The sequence below is a fragment of the Elgaria multicarinata genome, chromosome 4 (assembly GCF_023053635.1).
Source record: "Elgaria multicarinata webbii isolate HBS135686 ecotype San Diego chromosome 4, rElgMul1.1.pri, whole genome shotgun sequence".
NCBI classification, from domain to species: domain Eukaryota; kingdom Metazoa; phylum Chordata; class Lepidosauria; order Squamata; family Anguidae; genus Elgaria; species Elgaria multicarinata.
This window is the reverse complement of record NC_086174.1, coordinates 101,388,506-101,409,706: the sequence shown is the minus strand read 5'-3', so window position 1 is coordinate 101,409,706 and position 21,201 is coordinate 101,388,506. Positions and strand designations below refer to the sequence as shown.

Genomic DNA, 21,201 nt, shown 5'->3' with positions numbered 1-21,201 from the left:
GGAGATTGAAAGAAAAATCAGCAGGGAAAATTTAGCACATTTTAATTACCTAGGCAAATTACCTTGCCAAGACATAAACTTTTCATTATATTTACTACAAGCTACCAAAAGCCTACTTGAACTCACTTGACACTAAGCTTTATTTATATTCCATTAAAGAAAAAGGATAGCCATTCTCTGTGTATTTACTACACCTAGTTTTAGCAGCTTTTCTTCTGTGCAATTAAAGGGCTAAGTTAATGCACCTCTAATGCTGACTCATACAGAATACTTCCAGTTGGATTTTTGTGCCTTTCTAAAATACATGCAACAGAATGCTTTTAGATATTCCATAATCAGTTTTGATGTGATTTATAAATGTATTTGAGAAGAGCTTTGGCTTTGGGGGAGTTGCAAAAAGTCATTATTTGAACCACCAATCTATACAGGTGATTCTATTTACAGATGGAATACTATGCCAGATCCCATTACATTTCAATCCGACTCCATACTAAGACAATTTTTTAAAATTCATTTCACATTATTCATTTGTTGCTGAATCACATTAGCCACGTGACAATGCAAATAACCGTAGGAGAACCATATTCTAATTCCTTCAATTGTTACTGGTGATGTGTTTACTCAGTCTCTTCTCCTGGGTATGTTGGGGAACATAGAAATTATGTTTATGTAGATTCCATATTTTCTGCTTACTTTGCTGCTCGGTGATAACTTCCATTTGCAAACACTTCTACACTTATACATAGGGTATTAGAGAGAGAGAGAGTGCACACCTTACGAATGGCTGCGCCTGTGACTGCCGAAACAACATACTTTGTGATTATATTCATGAATAACTCACTTGTACATGCGACATATGGTGGATCAGTAGGTGCTCTGTAGTAGCTGTCTTCACAATCACATCGCGAAGATCCTTCCCTGTCTGAAAAACTGTGCATAGGACAGCGGGAGCACTGCAAATCTTGAGAAGATGATTTATAGAATCCACGGCCACAGGCTAAGGGAAAATGAAACAAACAGATACTGTTTTTCAACATGGCTGTGTTTTAAGGGGATCTTGATTTCAGGTATGTACAAAACATATAATAAATGTTCTGAATATGAACTTTAGTAGTCATTCATATCTTGAAAGATTTTACTCCAGTAAAAGTAGCTATTAAGGGCATGAACTATGAACTGGAAGTCTCTGGCTCAAATGTCAGCTCTGCAGTGAACTACAGCTCTCCTTAGGCAAGCTACCCTTTCTTAAACTGTTTCCTGATCATAATATAGGAATATCACATGATTCCTTCTCATAATATACTAGCTTATGACGTTTCTGTAAGGACCAAAATAATGTACATTAAATGCTTTGTGCATTTGGCAAAACTGACATATAAAAATACTAGGTAGTATCACTAGGAACACATCCTATCTTGAGTAGATCTGTGCTGGGACAGGACTGGGCTTTTAGTAAGAGCTCGCTGCTGCTGTTGTAATAGGGAGCATCAAATGTCAGCACACAAGGGATGGTTCTCTAGCTGTTCTACCAAATAGAGTTAACTACTGTCATCATATTACGCTTAGGTTGTAAGAATATTATCATTCTGTGTTCTGAAACAGAGTGGTTCTTCTATGAAATGTGTCTAACTAATCTGTAGTTGACATTTCTGCAGTTAGCATTTGCTGTTAGGTCAACAGTGCTAGCTAGTTGAAATAATATTACATATATACATTAATTAATTACAAAGCAATCAAAACAACAGGTGAGTGACAAAACAATTGTCTTCTGTTATAGCTTAGGTTATTAGGTTATAAGAAAAGTGCAAGAGAAATGCACAGGCTGCTCCGGCGTTGAGCCCAACTATTGGGGCCCAGGACACACTCCATATACCATTTTCAAAACTGTTATAAAGCGCTTTAAAGCACTTTAAAGTCGTAGTGTAGATCCGGTCACCTGTTACTTTCCCTTATTTTTCTTGTTCAAAGGAAAGAGATTAGGGTTATGGGTTATTTTTCCTATTTGCAAATTGTATGATTTTAATTTTTAAGTTTGCAATACAATAAGAAAAGAATGATAGATGCTAACATAAAGATATCCCACCATATCCTTTCATAAATAAACCACATATAGATAGCCTACCTTAACCCAATGCCTTTTGTTTATTTTCTTTCCTTTTTTTATTTAAAAAAGTAGGTTTGGTTTTAAGGTTATGAAAGGAAGTGAATCTGGAATGTGTAGCTAAGCAACTATCACAGTCTAAGACTGTAGCATCATTACTTTGAAAATTTCTTGCAAGTCAGCTCTTATCTAGGGTTTCACGTCTATTTACGAAATGTTTCGTATATCCAGCACTCTATATTTGGAGCTTTCTTTAGTCTGCTGTCTTCCTACGCTGAATGAAAAGACCACTATTCCATGATAATATGCATCGTAAGAAGTTCTGGCATTCATTGTATCCTGCTACTATGAGTGTGAAATCCTATGCATGATTCGATAGAAAAAAGTCCTACAACTCCCAGGATATTATTACATGCGATAATACTTAATAACTAAATAATACTTAATAATAAGCAGCAGTTCTTCCACTGTACAGTATCCCCTCCCCTAAATGCATCTGTATGGGGAACTATACTAGGCAGACAGGAATATATTGTTACCTAAGTTGCCTAAATAGCCACAGTAATGCCTTCCTTTTTTATGGAGTCATTCAACCGTGACTGCCCAAATCGTCGTGAATGTCAGATTTCATACGGCAATGCTGATAATCCAAAATTAATTTTGTGAATGTGTATAAATGTGTATAAACAAATGTGTATAAACAGATATATTTCCCTACTTTTCAGCTATGCAAAGTCCATGCTGACAATCACACCCAGGACACTGACAAATACTCACTAGTATCTCTTTCAGTTTTTCAAATATTTACTAATATTTAAATCTGAATCTGATAGTTAGTACCCTTTCCTCTTGCCCTTCCTGAATCCAGGATACTAATATTAATATATAATAGACAAGTGCAGCTATTAATGCTATCATTGCTGTTTTATTATCTTTTTTGATTATTCCTGTTTGACTACAGCTGTTTTTATTACTGTTGTTTTATTATGTTGCTTTATTTTTATGTTGTTTTAATATAGAGTTAGAGTTTTGATTTTATTGATTTCAGTATTATGTTTTTGTTAGCCACCATGGAAACTTTAACTGAAACAAGGAGTGCACATTCAATAAATATATACAGAAATATTCACATCCAGTGTTATATATTTCAGGAAGCTTCACATATCCATTAGGATATGTGCATAAATACAAATAAAGATATACACCCATATATGTATTCATACACACAGGGAGACACACAGAGATGCACTACTCCTCCCATAAATTTTGAATGGTTTGTTTCCCCCCTGCTCCCATTGTTTCCACAGAAGGGAAAGGAGTTCATCTTCCTGGTGCCCCTGAGGCAAACACGTATGTATGTATTTATGTAAAATATTTATATATTACCATTCAGGAGAGCTTCCAGGGGAATTTACCAATGGGGTTAAGAATTGAAGTTAGAGACAGTGCACTGCCTTTTAATCCTTTCCTTTCCCGAGGTTGTTTTGGAAGGGAAATGAGAGCTCACCTCAAGGTAATCAGCCTGTGCAGAAAGTGAATTGTCTCTTCTTGTGTTGACTCAACCAACACAAACAGTTTCCCACACTTGCACACCTCGTCACGGCTAGCACTTGTACACTGTCCTTTAGAGATGGGCATATTTTTGGCTCTTGGCAAAAGGAGTATGTACATGCCAGTCATGACTGAAACAGAGTTTGGGATAAGGATGGCGGGGTGGGTGGCTGGGGAGAAACTGCAAGTTAATGGGGGGAAATGACAGTAAGCTTTTCCTACCTTCCCTCTCTCCATTTAGATTCCCTGAGTGTCTGCATGTAAGACAGACACTTTACTAAGATAGATAATGCTAAAGAAAGTATGCACTGTAGGTCACTGTTTTAAGACTGTGTTTTGAGACAGTAGCATGGAACAGCCCTGCAATGCAGTCTACTGTTAATATTGTCAGCCAGCTAGAGGCTCAGATAACACACACACTCCAGAGATATACTGCAACATTTTGTAAAGGGGCCCCAATGGGACTTACAGCTGAATAGACATACACAAGATTTCTCTGTTTAAAACTACATAGGGTATGCTAGAAATGCCCAGATAAAGGGCTAATTTCAGATTATGTAAAACACACAGACTCTTTTTTTTGCCTCATGCACGTCTAAGAGGAACTTTTTTTCCAAAGTTAATTTACAATGGAAGATGGAGTAAAAGTGCTCATCTGGATTCCAGTCCAATCCATAGGCCCTAAAATGTATATTTATACATTTCCTTGCTGAAAATCCTATTGCAACAGTCTTCAGGAATCCCAAATGAATTTATTTCTATGGAACCTATTGACAGAAAGGACCACAAAAGTGGTTGGCTTATACACAAATTGTGTAGAAGCCATTCATTTTTAAAGGACTTCCACATTAAAGCAACAGCCTAGGGTTACTTCCTTTGAAAAAAAATCCTATTGAAGAAAGTGGGACCTACTTCTGAATGAAGACGCATAAGATCCATTACTCTGGGTCAGTAGATGAAACTTTTGTCAAAGTGTGCTTGGAAATTACACTCTTCACTTTAAATAGAAAATCTGCTTCTGACTGAAGTCTGAAAATGTTGCAATCATTTAAGTTGTTAAATCAAATTGTAAAACAAACCCAGTGTTATGCGCACTGTGAATACATAATTTATGTAAGCCCAGCAAATTGCAAGTGAATCACAGCAGAAGGATGCCTGAAATTATGAAATAACAAGTAGGGTTCAGCTCTCTTCATTTTAAGGACAGTCTTGTCCTTTACTGACTGTAAAGAAAAATGCAACCAGAGTAAGAATCTAACTTTGGCAGGATCGACACTACTACTTTAAAATGGTTTATAACAGTAGTGACAACTTTTGGGGCCCGGGACACCCTCCATATACAGTTTTCAAACCATTTTCAAAGTGTCATATCCTGCTCGGTGTAGATCTCGCCTTTATTCCATTTCAAAGCCCATGGACAGTTGTCTTTCGTGTACAAAAATATCACTAAAGAAAGATATACAGCATCTGCTCCAGTGAGTGGACTAGTTATAACGTTCATAGGCATTTTCTAAGAGAATATTTCACAACAATACCCCTGTAATTCACTGCATAGTATGGAGGGCTATAACAAATAGTTCCTTGAATATGATGGTTGTTTTTATCCACCAAATGTCCTAGTCCTTTAGAATGTATTCAAGTGTTTTCAGGAATTACAGCTGTCCTAAGGTAAGTGACACCAATATTCTGAACATTTGTTTAGACATATTCTGCACTGCCTGCATAACTTCAAGTTATTTCATTCCAGTAACACATCAATTTGCACACCCCAAACTAACATAAGCAATAAGAAGTCTCTACAAATATTTATCCTAAACATACATCTTCAAGAACTTTAATGGGGCTTGTGCCTAAGGAAACAAACTTGTGCCTAAGGCTTGTACCTAGGGAAGCAAAGGATAATTGGTTTTCAACAGTGCTAAAGACTTTATTTGCGCTAGCAACTTGCCACTTATGAGGCAAATTTTCTCACACAATGGACTCATCCTAACCCTAGGACTTAGTAATGACTGTTTTAGCCCCAACCCAAACAGTCAGCAAAGAATCGCAGAGTTGGAGGGGGCCTTGTAGGCCATCTAGTCCAAACCCTTGCTCAGTGCAGAAAATCCAGAGCTACAGCAATCTCACTTTTCTCCCAATGCTCAAGTGAGAATGGGTTTACGTTACCCACTTTCTCGTAACTTAAACCCATTAGGTCTAGTCCTGAACTCTGCAGCAGTAGAGAAAACGCTTTGTGCTCTTCTATACCACAACCCTTCGTGTAGCTTCTATGTAACAGCCTTCATATGAAACCGAGTCAGATCTTTGCGTCACCTAAAAATAAGCCATTCTTTGAATCCAAATCAGAAACCATCTTGCTGTGCTCTATGAACTGACACTGAGGTAAAGTAAATAGTCTGTTATTTTACATGTATGTGGCGAGCCAGGAGGATGTGATTTTGATTTAAGTGTAGTTTGAGGAACAATGAGTGAAGAGGGACACGGTTCAGAGAGAAGATTACATGCTTCTTGTCACATTACATGTTTCACATCCAGAACCACTGACTGTATCAACAATTCTCACTAAAACGCTCTGTTCAGCAAGCTCAATGGAACCATATGTAAACAGCTCACTTAGCCCTTTCATGTGACAGGTCGGGTTATTTTGACCTGATTTCAAATGCAGAGTGTGAAAGCACCCCTGGGTTAGATTAGCAAAGGCAAAACCACCATTTAGATGGCTATTGTACATTCAAAGTCTCCAGAGAGATATATGTTTAATACATCTGAGAATATGACCCTTAGGACTAGTGAGTTTATGATTATCAAACTGCTTGCTTTCTTGCAAAGAAAAATGTAAAGTCAAGATCAAGGTGCACAACACAATTTCATGTGGTGAACACATAACACAACACATTTACAATGCAAATCACTGTCAACGTAAATGCCTATCACTTGCTTTAAAAAAAAGATGGGTGCAGAGGATTTGAATTTATTCCTCCTTGTTCGGGGTAACTATTTCTTCAAGCGGGATCTGTACTTGCCTTGGGATGCATCTTCAGGTGACAGAGTGTCCCATCCTACTTCAGAATGAAGGTGGGTAATAACATTTTTGAAAGCTCATCCAGGGAGGGTTGGGGAATGCTCCTGTCCAAAATGCTGAAAAACCACTGCCTGTCATCGTACAGTAAACAATACTGAACTACGTGGCCAATGGTCTGGCTCGGTATAAAGCAGATTCCTATGACCTTATGAGATTCTAGCTCATCCACCGATCCTCCACATGTCTCTTGTGCAAGTTTCTATTTGCAGGAAAACTTTTAAGTAGGAGCATTAAAAATATGGTTCCTTTACTTGCAGTCTGAAGTGATGTATTCTATTCAACTCATTTATTTTATATCCATCAATGGATTACTTCTGGATTACATATCCCTGGATTATACTCATGTCAAATTCTCAAGCTATAATAGACTGTGGCTGGAAGAGGCACCCAAGCTGTAAGTTTAATAAACTCCAAGAAATAGAATTATGGGCAGAAATATGCAAATGGGGTATGCAGGAAAGGGTTGGATCGGATCTCACAGGCTCCTGTTGAGTACTATATGGAAAAAAGCAAATGCAATGTAATCTGGAAAACAGCTGAAGAGGGAGCCTGACCCTCACCTCAGACACAGGCATTATCAGGGGCAGGGGATAGGCTCAGGCCCATTTGCATGGTGGCCTCTTGTGGACACAAGCATGTGGACATAAAAGATGGGGAATCTGGCAGTTGGGCAGAAAAAGAATCTATACAAATGGTAGAGCATCTATCTTTGCCCACAAATAACTGGGGGTGGAAGTAAACTACCTAGGATGAGCATTATATGGGCACATTTCTCTTTCCCCCCTAGCAAATTGTCCTATCTACATGAGCATAAGCCTTTGATCCTGAGAAATTGAGCATAAACTCTCAGGAAGAATTATGTAGGCTGACCGGGACTCCAGACTGATGTCCTGATCAGCCTACGCAAGACGAGACTCGTGAAAAGGAGAACAGGTTCTGAATGCCTGTCTTCTTAAAAGGATCGCTCCCTTTTCATTGGAAACTTTTTGGGATCCCCTTGCATTACTGAGACAATAATCTTTTGTAAAAGAAGAACCTAAATCTTTTATCCCCACAGGAAACAGGGATTGTTCCTTTACCACTGAAAGGATCTCAAGGACAAAGAATATTTCTTAGAGAATGTGCACCTTCCTTGAATCTATGGTAATACACATACACAGCAAAAATCCTTTAAGAAGGACAATGAGGCTTCCTGTTCAAGTTTAAAATACCACTAGTAAGAACGGGCAAGTCTGCAGTAAACTGAAAGTCAAATTTACACACACACACTTCAACCAGTAGTTGGGGTCTCAATCTCCCTTCCCTCTGAAAGGAATTCAAGGAGGCAATATCTTCTCTGCATTTCACAAATCTCTGCTTGTGTGTGTGTGTGTGTATACATACATACACATACATACATATACATACATACACAAGCCAGTTCCCCATTTCCATCTCTTTGTGATGCTTGACATTTAGTCAAATGGAAGTGCCAAACTGAGGGGGTGGGGGAAAAGAGATAGAGAGATAGAGTTGTGACTCTGTACACAGCACACAAAGCTGCCTTCCCACTTGCTCCAACTCCCTGCCCGCAAAGGGTTTTGAGTGAAGATGACCTGGTAGTATACAAGGAACTCCTCCTCCCATATGTACCTGCCCGGACCTTAAGATCATCTACAGGGGTCCTTCTCCGTGAGCCCCTGCCAAAGGAAGTGAGGCAGATGGCTACTAGGAGGAGGGCGTTCTCCACTGTGGCACCCCGGCTGTGGAATGAGCTCCCCAGAGAGGTCTGCCTTGCGCCTACACTGTACTCCTTTCGTCGCCAGCTGAAGACCTTTTTATTCCCTCAGTATTTTAACACTTAATTTTAACTTAAATTTAAATTTTACTGTTCTAACTCTGCATTTTAATCTTATATCAATTTTTGCTGCGTGGTTTTATCCTGGTTGTGCTTTTTATACTGTATTTTGTATTTGTGTTTTTAACCTGTTGGTTGTTTTATTATGGTTTTAATTTTTGTGAACCGCCCAGAGAACTTCGGCTATTGGGCGGTATAAAAATGTAATAAATAAATAAATAAATAAAATACTGCAGACAGCGTACTACTGGAGAAAGAAAGCTACATATGTGTGCATTTCTGAACAAATCTGAATAACTAAAAACAATTGCACGAGCAACTGAAAAGTAAGTTGTGGTGTAACATGGCCAGTTGCTCATCATGATATTACGAACCTGGGTATCCATGTCTGAATTAGAGAAATTATTTCATGTGAGCATTTCTGAGTTGAGCTAATATTCTCCCCACCCCCTGTAGGCAGTGGCTAAACAGTGGATGTTGCCTTAATTTTTCTTGCTAGGGTGCCTAATTTAGATATTGAAGACAGTACTCCTCAGGAATGACTTGGGTGCTTGTGCAGTTGTTTCATTGATACAGTTATACAGCTGCAAAGAACTTAGTAATAATAAAATGTAAATAGATTGTTGTGTACCTATAAGTCTATGTGCCTGCTGATTTAGATGATTAATCCAAAAAAATAGCTTAAGACAGGTCAGATATTGCTGGGCCTTCAATTTTATTATAATATTTTCTACTGCCATTGGACATTTTAGCTCATTTGGAAGAGTCTGGGCTTTTTGTTTTGTTTTTTTGCCATGGCAGCTTTTAGATATCTGTATCATATTAATGCCTAAAGTTTTGTAATTCAGAACTGAAAGCACAGTTCGCAGAAACAGTTCTCCCATTGCTAATGTTGCTGACCTCATCTTGGATGGACAGATCCAGAATCTTCATTTTAATCCTACTGACAGTGTCTCAGTGGGAATAATTACGACAGCCTCAAATCCAGACCTCCCATCATTGATATGTAACATTTTTCACACTTAAAATAAACATACACAGTGGATGGAAAAGATGGTGCAATGATTAAAGATTTGTGAGTATTATAATGCATTAAGGAGAAACCAGGAATGCAAATTTTTGATTAGCTGTAGAACACACGATTCTAGCAGATATTCTGTTTTAAAGCACATTGTGGGAGGCAGGGGAAGAGCATTCACTGGTTTAATTATTGTATTAGCTATAGTCTGATTTTAATGATGTTCTTCATGTTGATTTTTCTGTACTTACTGATGGATCTTTTCTTTAAGAACCTTACATATCTGACTTTCATTTGACACATTTTTAATTATATTCTGTTACTTTAAGATATTTTTAAGGAAAGGTTATTGATAAAGTGAATACATAGATTAATCCATAAAATTATACACTAGCATGGACATTTTTAGAACCAGCACAGATTCAAGATTTGGTTATAATGAAAAGAGAATATTATATCAAAAAAGTCTAAGATCAAATTTCAACATTGGGTAGAAAGAACTAGGGGAAAATGCAGGTGGAAACAGAGCTTTCATGATCCTACACCACCTTTTATATTATAATTCTCAGTGAACATGACTACGTTGGACAATATAATATTTTTCTACAGTCAAAGATGACATCTGTTACATATTCCATGGCACCTAATATATAGTTGTGGTATGTATAAGGGTTTCAGACTGCTGTGTTTTATTTGTCTAACTACTATGCAGTGATAAATGCCTAGCTTTAAAATATATTTACTTTATCTTGCAAATGTTTCTTTTAAACTGCAATAGTGTCTAAAGACTATGTGTGCTTCCATCAAAGAATTACATTGTGTGGTTAGCCAAAGTAAACACAAGACTTTTAATGGTTCTGCAGCAATAGTGTGAATGACATCTTCAAATAGGACTGTCCTCTGCTTGCATACCATCACCAGCTCAATGTCTGCTGTTGCCTGTCAAGAATCTCTCAGATTTGTTACTTTCCCCACCCAATAATACCCTGACTGTCATATGTATTCCTAAAGTTTCTCAAGATTTGCTCACTCTCTATTGTTCACACAAAGGAAAAGTGCCCAAACTTAAAGAAGCCTCATTTTACTTTTAATTTGAAACATCATCATCATCATTTCATTTGTTACCCGCCTCTCCCTCCGGATCGAGAAATCTCCTTCTACAGTGCTTATGTGCTACTCCTATCTCAATTCATTTCATTAAATATTACCTTTTAGTTTGATCATCTACCAAATCATGCAAACCAACATGGTTAAATTCAAATCACCAAGGCTAGCATCCAACAGGACTGTTCCGCCTCTGCTCATTCTGCTCTACTTGCGGGAACAACCACATAAGCAACAGGGCTTTTCCACTGCTAAAAATAACTCCAGGAATGAGCAGAAACCGGACAGGCTTATAGAGTTCTCTTCTGCAAGCTCCACTAACCTGACCGTTGCACAAGTGGTCGCTAGCGCAAACACACAGACATATGTAATACATGAACAAAAGAGAAAATTAGGATATGCCAATCTTTTTTTCTCCATGACAGAACTTGGTTCACCTGAAAGCCCATATTATTATTATTATTATTATTATTATTTATTTATTTATTTATTTATATAGCACCATCAATGTACATGGTGCTGTACAGATTACACAGTAAATAGCAAGACCCTGCCGCATAGGCTTACAATCTAATAAAGTTGTAGTAAACAATAAGGAGGGAAAGAGAATGCAAACAGGCACAGGGTAGGGTAAACAGGCACCGGGTAGGGTGAAGCTAACAGTATAGAGTCAGAACAAACTCAATATTTAAAAGCTATAGGGAAAAGAAAAGTTTTTAGCTGAGTTTTAAAAGCTGTGATTGAGTTGGTAGTTCTCAAGTGTTCTGGAAGAGCGTTCCAGGCGTAAGGGGCAGCAGCAGAAAAAGGACGAAGCCGAGTAAGGGAAGTGGAGGTCCTTGGGCAGGCGAGAAGCATGGCATCAGAGGAGCGGAGAGCACGAGCGGGGCAATAGTGTGAGATGAGAGAGGAAAGATAGGCAGGAGCTAGACCGTGAAAAGCTTTGAAGGTCAACAGGAGAAGTTTATATTGGATTCTGGAGTGGATTGGAAGCCAATGAAGAGATTTCAGAAGTGGAGTGACATGGTCAGAGCGGCAGGCCAATTATTATTATTATTATTATTATTATTATTATTATTATTATTAATTTATATAGCACCATCAATGTACATGGTGCTGTACAGAGTAAAACAGTAAATAGCAAGACCCTGATCTTAGCAGCAGAGTGGTGGACAGAGACCATATGACTCAACTAAACTAAGGATCAGCTCACATGTAACAACCAAACAACGGTTTGCCTCCAAACCAGGATTAGAAACACACTTTAAAACTATGAGCTCAAAGTTCATCTCTAAGAGGTAAACAAAGGTATGACCATTACATCTGAACTGGGCCCCATACATGGCAGGAAGACAACTATTTCATGTAAACTAGTAAGAACATGATAAGTGTAATTCAGTCCTAAAGTGGCCTGTTGAATAAAAATCAGTAGGGTAAAACAATGTTTTAAGAGATATTGTAATATATTTGAATTAGTTTTTTTTAAAAAAATAAAAAATTCTCTAGAGATATGTAATGGCAACCCAGCAAGAAATAAATCTGGAGGGCTTATGCGTAATATTAGACAGAAATTGACATCTATATAGGCTTTCCGACTGAAATTTAATTAGAATAATTTAATATCAGATATGTGTTTCCTTTGGATACTGATTTGCTCTAGCTGCTCCAACAAGCTTTTATCCAAAAGGTAGAAAAGAAAAATATAACCCAAAATTTCATTGTATGTTTCATTTACTTATTTATTTATTACATCTCTATCCTGCCCAATAGCCCAAGCCCTCTGGGCAGTCCATAACAATAAAACCATAAAGTACAACAACATAAAACATAATATAAATTTTACAAGTTTAAAACTATAGTATAAAACCAAAATAAAAACAAAAATAAAACCCAGCAGCAGTATAAACAATTCAAATACAGTAATAGATTTAAAAACAACAGAAACATAGGGAGGAATCTGGGGGACATAGGATTTTCTGGCTCCCAGCTCACAGACAGCACTCTGAGCTTGGAGCTAGGAAACCATGCTCCCAGCAATTTCCCCTTCGCAGCCAGTGCGGAGTGAACAACAGTGGCTGCCTCTCCATGCTCATAAAACTGAGTACGGAGAGAGCAAACACAGGGCGTTCCTGGGGGTGGGGAGAGGAGGAGACCCAGAAGTTGCTTTAGATAGCTTCCTATGCGATGCATGGCCTTCCACCTCCCACTCTGAAGCTGCCAAGGTAGACGCTCAAAACTGAGCATTTAGGAACAACTGCAGGGTGGCCAAAGTGGAAGACTTATGAGGACTGGATATTCATAATTCTCCCAGTTTGGAGTTCCTCTATGCATTAGATACTCATAATTCCCTCAGTTTGGAGCTTACAAGTACCCTAGGCACAACCCATAGGTACTCTCTTAGTCTATAATACATGGGAAAATAACATCCTCACCTGGCACTGAAAGTGCCAACCAAGCTTCTCTGGAGAGGTTAATCCATACCAGGGTGCCACAACAGAAAAGACCTCCATCTTTGCATGTACCCACCTCACTTCATTTGAAGACAATCTCAGACTTGGAGCTGATATATTATATATAGCTGTCAATGAAACTGTACGAAATGACAATCAGATATAGTACAGTTATAAGGTCATTAAAAACAACAACACCATTCCATTGTGCATGTATGTGTGTCACTGGCTTCAAATGAAGTCTTCACATACTGAAAGTTAAGCATGAGAACATGTTTCTGTGGGATTTCTAGGGATAATTTATTTTATTTATTTATTTAAGGATTTTTATGCCGCCATTCAGCCAAAAAAGGCTCTCATGGCGGCTTACAAAAGTATTTCTTGACAGTCCCTGCCCACAGGCTTACAATCTAAAAGACATGACACAAAAGGAAAGAGGATTGGGAGGGAGGAGGAGGAGTTCATTTACATAATGAACTTATGTAAAACAATGTGGGTTACATAACGATGGGTGAGAAATTCACTCAACCAAGTTATATTATTATTATTATTATTATTATTATTATTATTATTATTATTATTGGATTTACCTGATCTGCAGGGACCGAAAGTGTATGCAATTTGTAGCTGGAAATCTATACATTTTCTGACTTGTGATGTGATCCATGAAGGGAAGAAATACACTTGACAAGACTTTTTCCTGCCCTGCCAGTATAGCTATGGTGGGAGCAGGCTGTTACAGGCAGGTGGGGGGGAGAGAGGAATGGATGATACACGTGCCTTCTGGCACATGTATGCAACGTGAAGCATGGACGGGGTTAGCCTATAAAGACAAGCCTCTTTCATTTTCTGACTCCCACCCTTATCTAGTATGGGATTAGCCAGTCACCCCCTTTATGTGTGTGTGTGTGTGGGGGGGAAGGGGCTGAGTAGGAATTTTACCTGCCACAGATTGGTGCCAGTTTACAGGTTTTTTGCCTACTCCATACTGGAACTTAAATTAGTTGACGGTGGGTTGATTCGTTGGCAGGGTTGTGCGGAAATCTTAGGATATTAGATGAGGTTGGTGAGCACTCGTTGGGCACCTTTATAGTGATTGGCAGGTTCAGAGGCCTGGTCATCGGGGGCTGTGGGGCTCTCGACCCAGGATATGGCTTCCCTTTGGAGACCTCACTGTCTCACCTACTTGGAGTTATTTGGCTCCAGGCAGGGGTGACACGGGTTCCCCACAAACACACACATGTAGCTTAAGAAAGGAGTCAGGTTTCATCTGGTGTACAAATAAAATCATAACAATAAATATAAACAGCTAAAAACAAATTAAACCATTAATAAGCTAAAACCAGTACAGAATTTAAAAACAGTAAAACCAATTAAAACAATTAAAACTATATACAGGCTTGATGAATATAGCCATCAAAGGTTTTGTTAAAAAGCAGGCTAGTAGCCTGGACACAGGAGTACACAGGATTCCTGCACTCTCATGCAGATCCAGGGAGGGGTGAGTTACCCAATTTAAATAAAGAGGCCCTAGTTATCCCCAAGCTCTGGTGTCTGTGTCATTATTTTCTCACTTCTTGCTCTATCCACAACATGCACACATTTGAAAAATGTGGGAGGAAACCACTATGCATTTTCTAAAATGCACACAAATACACTTTAGTCTATGGGAGAAATTTGAAAAATGTGCAAAAAGAAAAAAAATACACAATTTTTTCTTCTGTAAAGGAAACCTCCATGAAAACAGAACAGAAATGTAAGTGAAAAAAGAAGGAAGTCTGGGGAAAGGGACGACATATCTGCCTATTCCTAGAGTAACAGCTCTTTATAATTTATTCCAAGTTAAATGAAGTTTTAAAACAATTTCCTCTTTTATTAGATCGTCAATAAAATACTACTACTGCTATATTATACATTTTAGAGTGTTCACCAGGCATTATCTCAGTATTATTATGATTATGTTTCAGGTGGGATGCGAAACCGAGATTTGGTGGCTTGCCTGAAGTCACCCTGGGGCTTCATGGCTAAAGCAAAATTTCAGTGAAGGACTTCCCAGAATCCTGCATCACCTTCTTACTTGCTACACCAGAACAGCTCTCAAAAAAAGAGGGATAGTATGGGCTGACAGTCAGGCAATTATATGAAAGGTAACTATGCCAGCCACTATGCCACCAGTGCTCACTGTCTATTAAAAAAACAAGAGCTCCATTATTTCACTAAATTTAAAGACTGTAAACAGAGTATAAACTGAAAAATGTGAGAAGAAATCCATAATGTAGTTCAATGAGAAATGGGGTGGGTGGGTATTAAATTTATTTACTTCCTGTTTAAAAAGATGCTGAAATAAAATAGTTTAATATAGTACTGGAAAAAAGAGGTTAAATAAAGCCTGAACAAGAGGAGGTTCTGTATGGTTGAGGTAAGGGAAATGTTGATATCTGTATGACAGGTTTATTTGCTGGAAGTTTTTCTAGGAGGGGATACTCCCCGAATCTCATAACTCTGCAGTTCCAAGTAGTAAAGCAAGAGTCACTGCACTGTGAAATGAAGCTGTCTCTGCTAATTGCACACCCTGATCATCAGAACTGTATCTCAGCTGATAGTGTATCAAATCTGCCTGGCTGAACTTGAGGATTTGGCAATGTCACTTTCCACTAAGTATAACACGGAGGGGGAAGGGGTGGCGTAGTAAAGCACCCATCTGAAATGATGAAGAACACACGGAGGAAAAACAGATGACAGATTGTGAAGACAGAACAATCACAGATGGAGTCCAGGTGGAATAGGTCAAATAAGATTTTCAAATTTTGCTTATTTTCATACTTAAACCGTACGTACCCTGGTGTGTTCAACAAGAATCTGATAAGAAAAATGTATTTGTAAATGTGTCTGAATAAGCAAAACATTTTATACTCAAAACATCTATAAGAAGGGCTTAGCCATAAATAACCAAGGCATAATGTGCATGGTTAGGAAAGATAAATAAGCATAGCCACATCTTTCTCAAGTGATTAAAAATAATACTAACATAAAGTTCTGGAGTTGAATAACTGGAAATATTCCAGACAGCGCATCAGAAGCAATTGTCTTTAATATAGTTACAGTGGAAAAAAATAATTATACTACAGTTAGATGAACATTTGCTTTTCCCATTTTTATGGGATGGGGCCAGATGGTTTGGGGGTAATAATGTAAGAACTTCCACTCCTTACCATCCTTTTTACAGTGATTATGTTTGCATATTGTGCTGTAGAATTCTATGCATGTTTATTCAGAAGTAAATACCATTGTGCCCAATGGTCAGCCATTTTTTAAAAAAATATCATCACACTTGCTAATATCCTATCCTTCCTCCATGAATTCAGGACACTTGGGTTGTCTCATTTTATTCTCATAATATCCCTGCAAAAGCTAGGCTGGGAAAAATTGACTGCCCCATGGTTACCTGGCAAGCTCCATGACAGCGAGGGAATTTGAACCCATATTTCCATAATTAGATTCCAGTAGACTGATGGCTACATCGCACTGGCTTTCCTATTTCGGGATTTCTTTAAAGGGCTACTTTGGTACTTTCTAGAGGAACGTTGGGGTGAAAGAGGAGGTGTACATTGCAATAAACTGTACAAATTGTGATTCTTCTAGTCAATGACTAAATGAAATAACCTATTGATAAAGAAAATACATCAGAGGGCAGAGGAATTTATAGTCATATTGACAAAGAGAGATTTAAATGTGCAGTGTTATACAGCAAGACACCATGTTTACCTCAGAGAATGAAATTAAAACAAATACAGGACCATCTATAATTGGTGTAAGACTTAATCAATGCAAGGCATAGGCAATTTCATGAAAGCAAATTGCACAACAGCCTCCATGATTTGTTAACCACCAAGATGAATGCATGCTGCTAGCCATGTATTGTTACCTACGAAATACCTGACAACCCACTTTTTTTCTATGGGAAACTAATAAGGTCTTAAGAACACCTTCCGAATAGTCTAGGGCCCAGAGACATTGCTACTCAGCCGCCAGGCTGTCAGGTATAACGTGAGGTTGTGGATGAAACACTGGTCCCTGAAATAACAGATCCTCCCTGTACAGGAGTCTCTAGTGCTCCTCTATTGACATGTTAAACAGGGGCAGTGCTGCCAAAATGGAACCACTACAACTACTGTGGCCTGTAGATCCTTGATCCTCTGGAGAAGCTTCATTAGGAGATGCTATGGTGGAAAAACATATATCAGTCCCACCACTCCAGTTGCCATGTCATGAACAAAGGCAGCTTTGTGTTTTGAGGGGCAGCGAACAGTCTACCTTCAGGATTATGAAGTGACTGACTAGCTGATGAAACACTTGTGGGTGGGGTCTCCATGCCACTTCCTGAATTGCCGTTCAACTAACCAGTCAGCTACATGATTCAATTTCCCCTAATCCAAGTTCAGCTTTAATCTAGGTCAAATTTTCATCTGTCCATGTCACGATTTCCACAGGTTCCTTGAGTAAGGTACTCAATTTTGCCCTCCCCTTGATTATTCGTGAAGGTCTTTTCTGACATGTTGTCCACCTTTTTTAATATGTGTAGCCCCCTTATGTGTCCTTAGAAGGCTAATAGCACCAATTTGATGGCCCAAACTTCCAACAGGTTGATGCTCCTCTTTGACTCTATTTTTGGTCAGGTTCCCTGTATCACTTTGTACTCTGTGTGTGCACCCCATTCAGAGACTGGTGTCTACTATAATGGTGACCCTGCTGGGATGAGCACTCCTCTGGCCAACTGATCAGGTCCAGCCACCACAATACCTCCAACTTAGCTAACTCAGTATCTGGATCAGCACTGAGTGTTCACATTGCTTGCATCTAGTGATCTATGACTGAAAATGAAGCAAAAGTCATTGCAGTCTCCTGACCTGACATGACACCATGAGCTCTTATAGCTGTGCAAGAAACATTAGTTCCATTTGTTCCTCCTGTGTCATCTTCTGTGCTAAGTGTAGGAGTTTGCTCTTGGATTCTTCAGTGTTTTGGCTTAAACCAACTTTAGAGAGGCTGTTAATGCACTTAGATTTCTGGTTCCTTCTCTGGCTCCTGTACAGAAGGCTCCCCTCACCTCCTTGGCAATCAGGGCTTTCATCCACTGGAGAAACTCCAGGTAGGCCGTTTCCTCACTTAAATTGGCATTACTGGGTTTGTTGCGGCAAAGCAGCAACTTACCACCACCACCCCCATTGTCATACTTGCCATTTCTCTTCCCAACGCAGCTCCTGGAGTTCCTGCTCTATGACCATCCCACTGGGTGGTTAAGAGAGCATCATTACTTGCTGTGGTGGCCTCTACTCACCCATCCCTCAAGAAGAGGAGGCGTTAGGGCCCCAGTGTCCTCAGGCTGGACTGCAGCAATGGAACTGCAGCAATAGGCCCAATCGAAAGATGGTGCAAAAATGTGCCCCCACAAGGCCCAGTGAGGTTTGGGACTGGAGACATGGCTGATCCTGTGCTCCCTGTGTTCACTATGTGAAGGCACCCACCCCACCCTAAACTAATCCATGTCAGATGGGGGTGAGAAAACCAGCAAACATGTAATGAAAAATGCAGTGAGCACAGAGCTCACCAAAGCCCCATTTTGTCTGCCAGGAGGCAGAGCCATTCTGAAAGATCTGGGCTACCTTCCCCCCTACTGGAGACCAGCAAGACCTTGGCCTGGTTTTTGACTGGAGGAGAAGGGGCTATCCTTAAGGAAAGAAATGCTAGTTGTTAAGACAAACTTCCATGTCTATGTTTGTTTGTTTGTTTTATTTGTGACTGGTTTTGTAACATGTGTTTTGTTCGTTTGCATGTTTATATTTAAGAGAGAGAGAAAACATTCAGGTGTTCCACTGACCAAAGTAAGCAGCCAATCTTCAACCAACTAACCAACCAGCTATTTCTGGTGAGTATCTTCTCTGTTGTGGATGTTTCTCCTGGGTTTTCATTTTGCATACTAGAGAGCTAACACTGTCCTACACATCTCCACATATTTTTGCATGTGTGCTCTGAGTGGCAAAGGGTTATTCTGTGGTCAAAACACTTACTCACTTAGCATACAAATCCCTATTTATAATATCACAAGTATTACACCATCATAGACCTAATTATAGTTTTTATCCAAGTCCTGCCCTGCACAACTGATGAGCCAACAAGCAAAACACATGACTACCAGGTGCCTCACACCTTTCCTGTTGCTTTTTCAGTTGCGAGGAAGCAACGAAACCATGTGGCAGTCATATTTGCAAGTGGAGAAGGAAGCCATAGAAATAAAACGCAGACACCAGAGCTTTGGTATAAAACTAGGGTCTCTTTATTTAAACCAGGAAATTCACCCCTCCATGGGTCTGTGCATGAACGTGCAAGAATCTAGCTTGTTTGTCTCCAGGTAACTAGCCTGCCAATCAGCGTGAGCCACTGAGTTGAATACAGTGGTCGGGTGACCCAGCGCCTTTTCCCAACTACACTTGAGTGTTTAGTGAGACCAGCATCATCCCCACTCAGGGATGCAAAGCTCTGGGTAGATGAGACAAGAAGGTCCCCCAAAGGTATGGTGACCAGACTGCCAGGAAAATTCCGGAGACCTCCTCCGAAACGGTGCAAGTCTGGAGCAACTGGGGCTCAGGGTCTATTTACTGGGAAATGGACTCCCCCGCAGCTCATGTCCGTTTGTTTTTCCAGCTCACAAGAGTCATTCTGGCCTCACAAGCATCGTTCTGGCTTGTCATTCCCAAGGAAGTCCCAACTCTCATGAGTCTCGCAAGATCTGAGACAACAGGGAAGGCGGGGGGCGCGTTCACTCCAGTCCTGTGTGCGTGGCAGAGGCGAGCAGGCAGCGGCTTCAGCGAGAAGGAGAAGGAGGATGAGGCTGTGACTTCAGCTTCGGCCTCGAAGAAGCGGCGGGTGGAGGCAGCTTCTTTGAAGACGATGCGGATGGATGAGGAGGCAGCAGAAGCATCGGAGGAGAAGGAGGAGGCCATTGGGGCACGAAATAGTAGGCAAGGTGGCAGCCGGGTTGCGGGCCCACTTGCTCCCTCCCTCCCTCCCTCCCGGCCGAGTTGCATTGCAGCCCACACGAGCTTGGGTCTCTGCGGGCTTGCTTCCCTTCTCTTTTTTGGGGGGCAGGGCCTCCCGGCAGGGCTTTCTTGTACATGTGGAGTCCCCTGCCCTCATTACGTGACTCTAAATATCCCCTTAACTAGCTCCCCCACTCTCTACCTGGAAGCCCCACTGGACACTAGGATCGGGCCGAGTGGCTGCAGCCCCCTTGACTCCAGCGCCACCTCCCCACATGCACACAAAGGCAGCCGAGCTCATTTCTATGTAGAATCGGGGCCGCACTCAAGATCAGACCACTCTTCCCACTGAAAGCAAAAGGGCTTCTTCCCTCTCGGCAGCGTGGGTGGGATTCTCCAGCCTTTGCAGCCCCGTTCGGCTTGCAGTGGTGCTGGGGTGACTCGGGAGTCGGTGGACGTAGGACCCCTCCCAGCCTGGCCTCCCTGGTTCTCTGTTCAGGGGCTTCAGAGTTGTCCCCTTGTGTAAGGGGGGGGGTCGTGTGAGGCTGGCTTCAGTGTAGCCCCACTGAATCCATTGTATTCTAGTATTATGAAAGAGAGAGAGAAAGTCTCCTATCCACTTTTTCCATACCTGGCATCATTTTATACATCTCTATCTCTAAGTTAAACAGTCCCAAATGTTGTAACCTTCCCTCATAGAGGAGTTGCTCCAGCCCCTTGATTGTTTGCTTCTTTTCCATCTCTACAATAACATTTTAGAAGCGATGACCAGAACTGTGTTTTTTTCTGGTTTTTAATTTTTATATATTGTTTTAAGTGTCTTAAAAAGAAATCTATCATCTCCCTTTTCTGTTAGGAACAGACACCTCATAGCTTCTCTAAATTATTTCGGAAACATTTATTCAGAAAGATCTCTTTGAACATGTAAGATAACTAAGGTTCAATTCTATGTATGTTTAGACAGACGAAAAGCCTACAACTCCCAGCATCCTCAGCCAACATGACTTCTTGGGGTATATTGGGA

General features: G+C 40.1%; 1 protein-coding gene across 2 annotated transcripts in view; it reads right to left on the bottom strand.

The window, feature by feature from the left end:
- Positions 1-21,201, bottom strand: part of EPHA7 (EPH receptor A7) — a 211,653-nt gene that overhangs the window by 135,072 nt on the left and 55,380 nt on the right. For both annotated transcript variants that reach the window (XM_063124868.1, XM_063124869.1), the window contains exon 4: positions 842-997. In XM_063124868.1, the coding sequence (XP_062980938.1) occupies positions 842-997 (156 nt within the window). The remainder of the gene's footprint in view (positions 1-841; positions 998-21,201) is intronic.